Source organism: Pristiophorus japonicus, chromosome 1 (genome assembly GCF_044704955.1).
Source record: "Pristiophorus japonicus isolate sPriJap1 chromosome 1, sPriJap1.hap1, whole genome shotgun sequence".
NCBI classification, from domain to species: Eukaryota; Metazoa; Chordata; class Chondrichthyes; family Pristiophoridae; genus Pristiophorus; species Pristiophorus japonicus.
This window is the reverse complement of record NC_091977.1, coordinates 485645684-485658221: the sequence shown is the minus strand read 5'-3', so window position 1 is coordinate 485658221 and position 12538 is coordinate 485645684. Positions and strand designations below refer to the sequence as shown.

The following is a 12538-nucleotide window of genomic DNA, read 5'->3' as shown; positions in this document are numbered from 1 at the left end:
GTCAATTTTTGTCCGAATACATTTCTGGGTCACATCTTGGGATGTTATCCTAAGTTAAAGTGCTATATAAATGCAAGTTCATGGTGGGTTCCAGCATCTACAGGACTGTTACACAAAGCACCTTTTGCTCCATGCAAGAGGCACATGTTAAGATAAGTAGAACCTTGTTTTAAAAGCTTGATCTTAGAAAGAAGAGAGCTTTGTCACACTGACAAAAAGCTGCTTCATTGCTTTTTTTTTCCTTGCCCCATTGTGCACACTGTGCACTCTTCTCTGAGAAGAAGGCATAAGCACTTGTGTATCACAAGCTAGTATTCACTAATTTGGAGAGTCTGCCAGTGTAGGCTGTCGAGTTGGTACCTGATTAGGTCTGTGAATTTGGGCATGGTTCCCCCACATGAGGGGGCCTGCCAGCCCAACTGAGGTCAGAAACTCACCAGTACTGGATAAATACAATATACAAAATGGCCATGGGTCATCGGAGACCAGGAAAATCTGTGCCTAGTTGGCCAAATTCAGCAGGGGCAACAGCGAGGGTGCTGAGCCAGGTTGGGTGAGGGCAGGATTGGTCTGTGGTGCCTTCTATGATTGAAGTGTTCAGACTTGCACGTGGAAATATAGCCACTCTGGTAAAGCAGCTGCTATAGTGGCTGTACTACTCATAACAGCAGGCTGTCAGCCCCCTGTGGTGCTGTACTCCAGTGAAGCTGAGTAGAATTGGAGGAATGGGATCAATGGTTTATAAAGCAGTATGCGAACAGCATGTGCTACATTGTGTCACTATTGCAGAGAAAAAACTCGTGCTAACAGCATTTGTAATAATCTGCTTAAAATTGTACTGACGTGCTTAAAATTAGTTTTCAGTGGACAGCACGGCAACCGAGTTCCTTGAAACTAGCAAACTGTCAGGAAATCTAATTACAGTTTGGCATTTTCTCAATATTAAATCTTGTGCTGAGGCTCCATGTGACTTGAGTAGCTGCTTCCTTTCCTTGTCCATTTGTTTCAAAAAAAAAAGAAAATGTTGAAACCAAGGTTATTCTATTGTGCTGGGGTTTTTTGTGTATGCTTTTTTTCTTGCTGTTAGCTTAAATAGGAAATGTACCTAATTTTCTTTTATCCTGGTGAATTTACCATCATTTCTCATAAACTGCATTGTCTGATGCTCCAAAGAAAGCATTCACACAGACACGTGCGTCTACCCCACACGGATGATTACACTGAGCCTGAGTGTTACTGTTCAGACACAATCACTGGGCCATAATATTAAGTCCAAGCCTCTTCTATCAAGTTCAAACCCATTGGCATGTTTAACAGCTAAGGCCACTGGAAAGATTTGCACTTCCTTGGAGGAAGTAGGTGTCAACTTTGGCTCAGTCGGTAGCACACTCGCCTCTGCCATGGGTTCAAGCCCTACTCCAGAGACTTGAGCACATAATTCAGGCTGACGCGGCAGTGCAGTACTGAGGAGTGCTGCGCTATCAGAGTGCCGTCTTTCGCATGAGACATTAAACTGAGGGCCCTGCCTGCCCTCTTGGGTTGACGCAAAAGATCCCACGGCACTATTCAAAGAAGAACGGGTGATTCTCCCAGATTCCTGCCTAACGGTTGTCTCTGAACCAACACATAAAACAGATGATCTGCTCATTGATGTTGCTGTTTGGACCTTGCCATATGCAGATTGAAGCTGCATTTCCTTGCGTTACAGAAGTGACAACACTTGAAAAGCACTTTGGGGTGTCCTGGGCTCGTGAAAGGCACTGTGTAAATGCTAGTTTTTCTCTTTTTCCATACACAAAATAAATCTAGCAACAATCTTTTAATGAGCTCTATTGATTGACATTTAATAGCAAAATAGTTAACTTTATTTTCTCTCTTTTTTTTTTTGTTTCTGGTTTTTCAGCTGTGCCCATCCTGAAGAGAACTAAACGCATGAGAAAGAACAACGTCCAGTTTGACCGTGTCGTCGTGTTCTACTTTGCTCGGTGTCAGGGGTTCACGAGCGTTCCGAGCCAGGGCGGTTGCACCTTGGGGATGGCCAACAAGCACAGCTCATGCAGGCAGTACACGCTGGCGGAGTTTGCCAAAGAGCAGGAGCTCGTTCGCTGGAAGAAAATCAAGGAACTTTTGAAAGAACAGAAGCTGGACTCTTTAAGGCTGCAGGTATGAAACCTGGGAATGGTAGTGTAGTGGTTATGTTACTGAATTAGTAATCCAGAGACTGGGACTAATAATCTGGAGATATGATGAGTTCAAGTCCCTCCATGGTAGTTTGAGAATTTGAATTTCAGTTGAAAGAAATCTAGAAATAAATATCTGGTATGAGTAAACTCAACCACGAAGCTGTTGGATTGTCGTTAAAAACCCAACTGGTCCTTTAGGGAAGGGGACGTGTCGTCTTTACCCAGCCTCGATGTGACTCCAGTCCCATACCGAGATTGCTGACATTTAACTGACCTCTGAAGTCAGAATGGGTGATAAATGCTGTCGTTGCCAGCGATACCCACGTCCTGAGATTGAATTTAAAAAAATAAATATTGCAAGGTGGGGGTGGAGTAAATCTGTCGTGCTTTTTGGTTTCCCACCCCCTCCCACAACCACTTCCAAATTTCTTTCATCCAGTTCTGAAGGCAGTAAAGTCAAGATGGGCTCCAGTTTAAAGGCACTAGCTGCCCTCCAATATTTTTCCCGTTCTTAACCGGTGAACTTATGTGAATGCTGCCAGTCTGGTGGTCCATGAGGGGCATCAGGGCCAAAGCAAATGTTTTGCTCCCCCCATTATGCACATCTGTGCACTTTTCAGTGAGGGTCGCTGGATCGTGATCAGGAGCAGGAATTCTGCTCGCTCTTCCATTGCTCGGAAACACTGAAGTCAATCCCAGCCAGAGCAAATGATTTGTTCTAGCAAAGTATAATGCTCTGTCTGCTCAGGTACCAGCATTTCACCTGCCTCTGGGACATATTTTGCTAAAATCTGTATTGGGCAGCAAATTCTGCTACATTCAAAGTAGAAATTCATAAAATCTCATAGCACCGAAGGCCATTTGGCCCATCATACCTGTGCCATCTCTTTGAAAGAGCTATCCAATAAGTCCCACTCTCCTCTTTCCCCATAGCCCTGCACAGTTTTCCTGTTCAAATATTTCAGCTCCTTTTTGAAAATTACTATTCAATCTGCGTCCACCATCCTTTTAGGCAGTGCATTCTGGACCCAGAACATTTCCCCCATAACTCTGTAAATGTTTTCCAAGAAATCTATCCAATTCCCAGGGTTTTGTTGTAATGTGAGATCACTTGCCCTGAATGTCCTTCAGCCACAGCTTTCCTGGCTGAGATCAGCAACTCGACACAAACCCGGAACTGATCCGGCCCTTTTGGCCCTGTGTTGTTAGTTCAGCATTGCATTAGCTAGATGGAGCAGAGGACGGTCCAGGGCTGAGGGGGAGCATGTGGCAGTGGGATTGGTCTAGCAAGACACGATGGGCTAAGTGGCCTCCACTTGTGCCGTAAATGTAAATATTCGGAGCCATTGTGTTTTTATTATTGAAAAAAAACACCTTTCTTTCCTCCCCGTCTCTCTTCCCCCCTGTCTCTCTTCCCCCCCCCCCCCCCCTCCCCTCCCCAAAACAGTTGACTAAGAATGGTACTGCTGACTCCGAAGAGGCTGACCGGCTCACTGTCGACGACATCTCAGACGATGATATCGATGTCAACGAGGTGGAGCTCGACAGCGGCTTCTTTCCGCAGCCATACCCAGCCAAGAAAAGACACACGCTGCTGAAAGCGGCCGGAGTGAAGAAGATCGACCGAGAGGAAAAACGGGAGCTGAACACAATCCGGGTGTCGCGCGAGGACTGCGGCTGTGATTGCAAGGGTTTCTGTGAGCCGGAGACTTGCAGCTGTAGCCTGGCTGGAATTAAATGCCAAGTAAGTGAGCAACTGATTGAAATGTCTCACTTTATGCAGCATGTCACTTTTTGGTTTCCTGCATTACAATTAATCTATTTTTAACCACTGCCCTCCCATGATTCCATCTGTTTTTAAATGAGAGCGGCAAAACCATTGACTTTGGCTGTGACGTTAACTCAGTATCTCAGTCTGTCCCTCTGTCTTGGCCTGTCCTTCTGTGTCTGTTTGTTAAAAAGCAGCTCAAGTATGAACATCGACCCCCCCCCCCAATTTATCCATGATGTACCCAGAGTAATTCCTGTTAACTGCATCTGTCAATATTTCAATTTCAAGAAAGAGACTTGTATTGTTTCCCCCCCCCCCCCGCCCTCATTCCCAGTAGACTGTCAGACTACCGACTCAGCAGAGTTGGCAGCACACTTAAGACTTAGCTCTAGCCATACAACAGCAGAGCCTGCTCGTACCTTCCTGCCGTTGCTCTAAAGCTGGGATTTTAATTTTGGGTAGTTACTTGGAATTAATGCTTGTAAAAACGAGCATTGGTTTCATAACAAATCTCAGAATTAATATTAAAAAAAGAAAAAACCTGAATGGCAGGGTAGGGAGCAGCTCAGCTTCTAACAATTAAAATGTAGGTTAAGTAATTAAGTAGCCTAAGGGGCTGAGGCGTACAATGCATTTTTTTGACTCCAGATTTGTCTGCATGCTTGGCTTGTCTTGTCAACAGCTAGCATATTTTATTGAGCTGTACACTTAATCCCTGTGTGTTCCAGATGCAAAATGTTTAATTGTGTGGAGACAGGAGAGTAGACCGCTCTGGTGCTTAGTGAGCAGTGTATGTGGCTTTGAAACAGCAGCTCTTTATTTTGATACACATTTTAAAATAAAAAAGTCTTTCACTATTAATGGCTCCTACATTTTTGGACCATTTTTGGTTTATTGTCACTGTTTGTGGCAAATGTCTCTGTGGGCTGACTTGGTTTATTTATGTCCAAACCAACATAACAATTGAAGCTTTGCAAAAGACATGTGTCTGTATAATGCCTCATCAAGTATCTCAAATATCTCTGAACTCTTTACACAGTGAATTGAAGATTAACTGGTTATATAGGTAAATTTTGCACATAGCAAAGTCCCACAAACTACAATGAGGTACAGATGGAGTTGAGGTACCGATTAGCCATGATCTAATTGAATGGTGGAACATGTTCGAGAGGCTGAATGGCCGACTCCTGTTCTGATGAGATGAATGACACGTTGATCTATATTTAAGGGTGTTGGTTGAGAAGATTATTTTCCATTAAGCAGAGTTCCCTGTTCCTCTTTTTAAATAGCCCCATACGATCTTTTAATGGCTAACTCAACAGACAGGGTAGGGTCTTAGTCTCCTGCAAAGGATGAGGGGCCTCTAGCAATGCAGCACTCAATGCTGCAGTGTAGTATCAGCCTAGATCATGTTTAAATCCTTCCTTGAGATGAAAATGCGACCAATTGAGCCAAGCTGACACCAGTTTGGTGTCAATTACTTTTTAAAAAGATCTTTCTGTTCCTTGAGTGTTCACTATTTTTATTGCATGGATGTGCTTCCAACATCAGTAATGCTAAACCAAGCCAGCTACAATCCTGACCTTAACAATCCCTCCTCACAGCCATCCATTTCCAGTGACAGTCAAAAGCTTTTGAAATTGGACATTTTCTTTATTTAAAAAAAAACTTTCGTTACAGCACTAATTGTGTAAAATCTATATACTGCTGCTTCCTGAAGTGAGATTTTTGCTTTATGCAGATCCATATTCCAAAATGTATTACATAAGTATCAGCCTTGGCTAAGTGGTAGCACTCTGGCTTCTGAGTCAGAAGATTGTGGTTTCAAGCCCCACTCCAGAGACTTGAACACATAATGTACTCTTTAGTACTCTTTAGAGACAGAAGGGAAGGAGGAGGCTGGGAGATAATTTTTTTTATATAGATAAAGCTAGGGAGGATGCAAGTGACTGAGAATTTTTGGATGGAACTTGTCTCAAAAAAAAAAGCTCTGAGAATCATTGATAACCAGCTAGGGCCCCAGTAGGTGTGCGCAGAACAATCCATCGGCAATAAAAGCACTCTGGATTTTACATTAGGGTGAATGGGAAGAGAGAGGTCTACCTCACTGAAGAACTGGGGAAATGAGAGAGGAACATAACCTAGTTCTATGTAATTAGAGTATGGGAGTAATAGAGTTTGGTGATTCAGGCTAGACAATGGTATAAAAGTATATGGAGCCAAGACGGATAAATGAAGTTAAGATACAGATCAGCTATGATTTCATTGAATGGGTGGAACAGGCTCAAGGGGCTGAATGGCCTACTCATATGTTTCTATATTGATAAATGTTCCTAAGGGCTTACACTGTGCACTTTTGTATTGTACAGATGGATCGCATGTCTTTTCCCTGTGGATGTACGAAGGATGGCTGTGGTAACACGATGGGTAGGATAGAGTTCAACTCTGCCAGAGTACAGACACACTTCATCCATACCATCATGAAGCTGGACTTGGAGAAACGGCAATCGAACGGTGAAAATAAGAATGGAGAGTCAGACACGCCGCACTTGGAAAATTCCCAGCACTATGGCTACTCGGCAGACAAAGCTGCATTCCAGGATAGAAGTGCCTCCTTAACACCAGCCTTTCACTTCAGTGAGGAGTCCGACGACACCGAGGACAACAGCTGTAGCAGCGACATGACCGACTCCAGTTCGTCGAATTACAGTGAGGAGGTGGACGAAGGTGTTGATGACCGTTTCTTGGATAATACATCGCAGTCTTGTCAAACTGCGGACATTGACGATGATGGACTGGCCCGGATACTCCATTTTAATGATTCTGACAATGAGTGCGGTAACGATGCTGAGAACCAGGATGGCTTCCCTTACTTTAACCCTTCTGATTTTTTCTGTGAGACTGGTGACCAGCACTGTGGCACAGAAAGCTTCAAGTTCAACACTGAGTACTACACTAATCACTTGCCCAGCTTGGACGAGAATGCAAATCAGGAGGGGAGTTTCCCCCTGGGCGATATAGTTCCAACGCAGGGCAGCAGCCATGTCTACCCCCCATCTCACTGCCCGGAGCAGTCCACGAAAAGCTACACTGACCTCAGTCTGTCGACTGACTCCTTCGAATTTTTCCAGTCATTCTCCGAGTTCAATTATGGATCGTTTCACAACCCGCAGAAGGACTATGAAAACATGGACAATTGTCCGACGCTCCAGTTTCAGTTCCCTGGGTTTCCCACCTTCTCCCAGGCAGCTGATCCGGGCAGCTGTTTCCTGGAGTCTCTGATTGGTCTGGCTGAGCCAATCACGGCAGATTCATTCCCAGAGCCCCCTACACCTTTCCCAGACAGTCAGCACCTTGAAGAAGCCATCAAAACATCCATCATGGAAACTGTGAAGGTCTGACTTCGGATTATTGAAGTGACTGGTTCCAAAATCTCCTCTTTCTTTTCAAAGATAATAGATATATATCTTTATGAAATGACTTGTGTATTGGGGGGGAGGGCAGAACTAATTGAAATCATAAGTCAAGAAATCGTTCTCCACTAATTAGCCCTCAATTGTATTCACCTTGGATCCAGTGAGGCTACAAATGGCGAATTAATTCTTCAACTTGGAGAAGTGGGAGCGATCTCCTGGCTATCAATTGGTGGTCATTTTTATGAGAGCTATATATTTAAACCTGAAAGTTAATTGAACCCCGAGTGTATTGTAATAGTGACGCATCAATGCCTAATATCGGTGGTACTTTAGTGAAGAGTGAGACAGAAATGATGATTTGCTGATGACAGTTAAAGTGGAAATGGAAGAAGTCTCTACATGTTTGGCTTCTTATCAATGGACGTCTGGCAGCTAAAATGATTTGGACAATAACTTGACGTCTTTGTGACCAGTCCTATTCAAAGAGTCCCTTTGTTTTCTTCCGCCCTGATTACCTATCATGTACTGTGATATTTTTTTTTTGTTTCACCTCCACCCCAGCCTCAATCCTGAAGACATGGTGGGCCACAATCCCATGTTGCTGCTGGACCTTTATAACCTCATTCCAATGCCTGTAACACATGAACCTCGACAGTGAGTGCCAACTGGCTGTTTAACCAGCCAAGCATGAAACCGTGCTCTTAAGCTACCTGCTCTTTCCAGCGAGGATGTCGAGATCACAATCTGGAGTAGGTGCCCTGGCTGATTTAATTCTAGCCACAAAGGCTGAAGCCCATTGGAACACCTCAGCTTGTCTGAGATTGACTTAACACAACACAAACCATCCACTGAACCTCGGACGCTCCTGGCATGTACGATTCACTGTCACTGCGCACAGTGCATTTACGCACTAAGCCATTTTGGCAGCTCCATCATAGTACATTAGGATAGGTGTTAAGAGATGCTTTAGATCCAGTAATAATTATTGATAGCTAGGTGAGAATTTTGTTTCAAACTGTGAAACTTTCCCCTTTTATCTCTGAGAGCAGGAAATGAGATGGTCCAGTGAAAGTGTGCATTGAGGTTGTTCCAACAACATAACTTTCAGTTTATATAGCGCCTTTAACACAGTAAAACATCCCGAGATGCTTCACGGAAGTGTTATCGGGCAAAATTTGACACCGAGCCACATAGAGATATAGTACAGGTGACCCATATTTTGGTGAAAAAGGTAGGCAGATGTAAAGGATAAGAGAGAGGTGGGAAGGTTTAGGGAGGGAATTCCAGAGCGAAGATCCTAGACAGCTGAAGGCACAATCGCCAATGGTGGGGGAAAAGGGAATTGGGTTGTACAAGGCCAGAATTGGAGTAACGCAGAGTTCTCCCAGGGCTGCAGGGTTAGATGAGGTTACAGAGATAGAGAGGGGTGAGGCCATGGAGGAATTTTGAACTAAAAACAGAAAAAGCTGGAAATCTCAGTTGGTCAGGCAGCATCTGTAGAGAGAAAGAGTTAAAGTTTCAGGTCGGTGACCCTTCATCAGAGGGATTTGAACACCAGGATGAGAATTTTAAATTCTGTTTCTTCTGAGCTCCCTCCAATGCTAAGTTTCCAACCAATGTGACAGATTGTCTACACAATTGGATCTAGATTCTGAAACTAAAGATTGTAATTTGACTCCAAGCTTCAATTTTGAGACCATTACCAAAAGTAGATGTGGCAACATCTCATTGGAAATCTAATGTTTCTATTTGTGCTCGTGACATCTAGTGCCAAGAGCGTTGATACAGTGCCAACCTTTAGATTTATTGTATTCGTCAACTTCCCCAATATGAATATCTTTGATCTCTTTTCAATGGTCTGTTGGATGCTAACCTAGTGTCTCGTTCACTGGATGAATAGACTTGGCTGTTTCTTAAGCATACGCGTCAATGATGTAAAGAATGATTACTGGATTCTGTCCACGCTTTATGATTGAATAGGATTGAACCTCTGCATTCTTTAATTGGACTTCAGCCTTTTCTAGTCAATCTAGACTTTTTAGTTCCGACAGATTGCAAGTTTGGGATAAAATGCTGGAAAAGGACAGCAGGTATCTGAGTTTTAAATGTAACCCTTCCTGACTTTCCGCTGAAATTTCTTCACTTGACATTGGCCTGACGTTCTCGTTCCCACTGATTGAGCTGCTCTGCATTTCCAGCTTTTCTGGGGTTATTTCCCCCCCTGGATTTTCAACATTTGCAGTCTTTTTAAAAATATATTATATATCCCTACAACATAAATGGCAAAGGGTTGATGCACAAATTGACTGACTTACTATGCAAAGTCTTAACTACAGCCAAGCCCAGCAAATTGTAATTTGTAAAGTGCAAAGTACATTGATAAAGCCAACTTGAGACAAGGTCTTAAATAACAGGAAGTTAATGAGTAATTTTTTGTGATACTGTACCTCAAGTATTACATGTGCAGTTTTTATTTATTTTGTACTTCTGTATTTATTTATTTTTGTACATGCAGTACTGCAAGAAGCACTGTGGTTTAATAATGAAACAATGGAAGTGCAATGCAGCCTTTCAGTAGCACTGATCCTTCCGATCATTACACTGTTATGATAACTAAGTGTTTGCTCGAGCAGTATTGTCACTAGTCTTGGTACCAATATGCTACGGAAAAACAAAATTGCATATAACCAGCTGTACGTTGCAGTTGTGGTTATGCACTTTTATCCCACACCTTTTTAATTCATCACCTGGAGTGGCTCCTATTGTCACCAGTGCCAGACCTCATTCTGTAACCACCATAGTTCATCCTAGTGTTTCTCACAGCCTAAAGTGCACTCTCCACACACAAGCCAAGTTCGGAAAGAGAAAAGCTGTGTTGCCTTGGGTGTTTTTCAATGCAAACGTTGCCTACCAAATCATCACTAAAAATCCTAGTGACAGCACTGCTCCAGTCAAGTAAAATACTTTATAGTGAGTTCTCGGCTTTTCTCCAAGACCTCCGCAAAATGAGGGTGTTTTAAGATTTGAAAAGTATCTTTTTGGTAAACCGTTTTTCAAACAAAAAATTAATTTGCGTGGATTACATTCAAACGTTTAGTGTTTTAGGCTGTATTTTTGGCATGAAGGTCGTAGCTCTGTAAAGGTGCTAGGGATTTGAAACCTTTAATTATTTAAAAACAATTCCACAAAGTAGCTAATTTTTTTTTTAAGCTTTACATTTTATAATTTATTGAAATTCTGTGAGGACGTGGCATGCGTGGTTCAACCCAGTGTCTAATATGCAGAGAAACTATAAACATTTTTGTAGCAGAGAAGACACTGTAGGATAATAGCAATAAGACATGAACGATCGAGTAACCCAAATTGGAAAGGGATCATAAAATTAATACTCCTATGCTGAACTATTTTCGAAAGACCTCTTGGTGTTTGTGACAGGATTTTATTTTTATTTTCAATTTTTACTGATGTATCCGCTTTCTTCCTAGTCTGTCAGATACTTTAGAGGACTAACCAATTTGAAAAATAACCGCTCTTGTCTTCAATCTCTCTTTCTTTCAAAAATTTGAGGAGAAAGGAAGAGCAGCAGACATTGTAGGGTAGAGATTACAATCAGCTCAATCCCAGTACAAGTGCTTTCTGAGCTCATACAAAATTTCCCTCTGTTCAATCTTAAACGGGTTAACATGCGTTAAAATAGCACAGTGAGGAGGTCTGTATGATGCGGTTAATCGTTTGTACAGGAATATAACTGATTTGTAATTTCAATCACGTCTATTAAGATCAGTAGTGAATGCTGTCAAATAACTCCCATTTCATTAGTCACAGGTGATGACTTTTGGTTTTCTTTCTCATTGGGCATCTTAAAAGTAAAAAAAAAAATGTCCAATTTCCCATTGACAACATAAACGAAAGGCATAGTGAAGAATATTGAGGGCACATTCAAGGGATGATAGTCTCCCCTATGTCCAAGTCGTGCATAAACCAAATGTCTGGTATCTCTCCTTCTCATTTTTGTGAGTGGAAATAGATGGGCATCATAGAGGCAAACATTTTCCATCCTTGAACTATATTTGATATCGAAATGTAATATTTCAAATCACAAGCTTCAGGTTTTGTACGGTACACTTTTATATTAAAAAAAAAAATAGGTGGGTGATTGGGGATCCTCCACTATGAAGTTTGCTGACTTGTGTAAACAAAATTATTTATTAAATTTCACTTTACTTGGCTTGGGATTATTAGTGACACAATCCATCCAGCTTCACTTGACATTTCAGTTCAGTTGGAGAAGGGCTTTTTTTTGATTTTGGGGGATGGGTTTCTGTAGCCAATGTAACGATTTATTTGCCCTTCACCCACTTGAAGTTTCTTTGCATAAGCCACCTGGATCACGCAACATGCAGCTGTACTGCCTTTAAAAATCATTAATTTATTTTTTTTGTTTCCCTCGTCAGTTGCATGTGGCAAAAATTGAATTCCGTTCCTTCTCAAAGGCACTAGAAGTCTGTAAATAAGTTAAATCTCACTCCATTGTATGATTTTTTTTTTTGCCTGTTTGTACATAGAAAAGATGAAAATTGGTATTTATTACAAAACTGTTGAGATAATATGTATTGAATTGATTTGTCTGTACATCTCCCATTTGCCTTCAATATGTAAATAATATATATAAGACTTCAATAATTTTGCAGAATGGTACTATGATTGTTTTTTAAAACATGCATTTAGCTTAATCTGTAAAATATGTTGGTGAATTACATGCTATTCATTTCATCCAAGCCGTATGAAGCCATTTTCATAATACTTTTAAATAATAAAAAATTATATATGCAAGAACTGTTTGTGATTCTTCCCTCCAGTTTTCTTTGTTGTTTTTCCTGAAAGTACTGGCGTATGCCGAGTATATTGGTACCTCACCCGAGTGGGTGATTTAGGGACCAGGTCATTTTTCATGTGAATCTTGATACAACAACAACCTGTATTTATATAGCGTCTTTAATGTAGTGAAATGTCCCAAGGCGCTTCACAGGAGTATTGTGCGGTTAAAAATTTGACACCGAGCCGCAAAAGTAGAAATTAGCACAGGTGACCAAAAAAGCTTGGTCAAAGAGGTATATTGGAAGGAGGAAAGGGAGGCTTACGCAGGGAATTTCAGAGCTTGGGGCCTA

At 41.9% G+C, this 12538-nt stretch overlaps 1 protein-coding gene across 6 annotated transcripts in view; it reads left to right on the top strand.

The window, feature by feature from the left end:
- Nucleotides 1-12206, top strand: part of csrnp1b (cysteine-serine-rich nuclear protein 1b) — a 31420-nt gene extending 19214 nt beyond the window's left edge. For all 6 annotated transcript variants that reach the window (XM_070895048.1, XM_070895041.1, XM_070895072.1 and 3 more), the window contains 3 exons: nucleotides 1904-2163; nucleotides 3631-3927; nucleotides 6324-12206. In XM_070895048.1, the coding sequence (XP_070751149.1) occupies nucleotides 1904-2163; nucleotides 3631-3927; nucleotides 6324-7355 (1589 nt within the window). In that variant the 3' untranslated portion in view covers nucleotides 7356-12206. The remainder of the gene's footprint in view (nucleotides 1-1903; nucleotides 2164-3630; nucleotides 3928-6323) is intronic.
- Nucleotides 12207-12538: the final 332 nt, after the last annotated feature.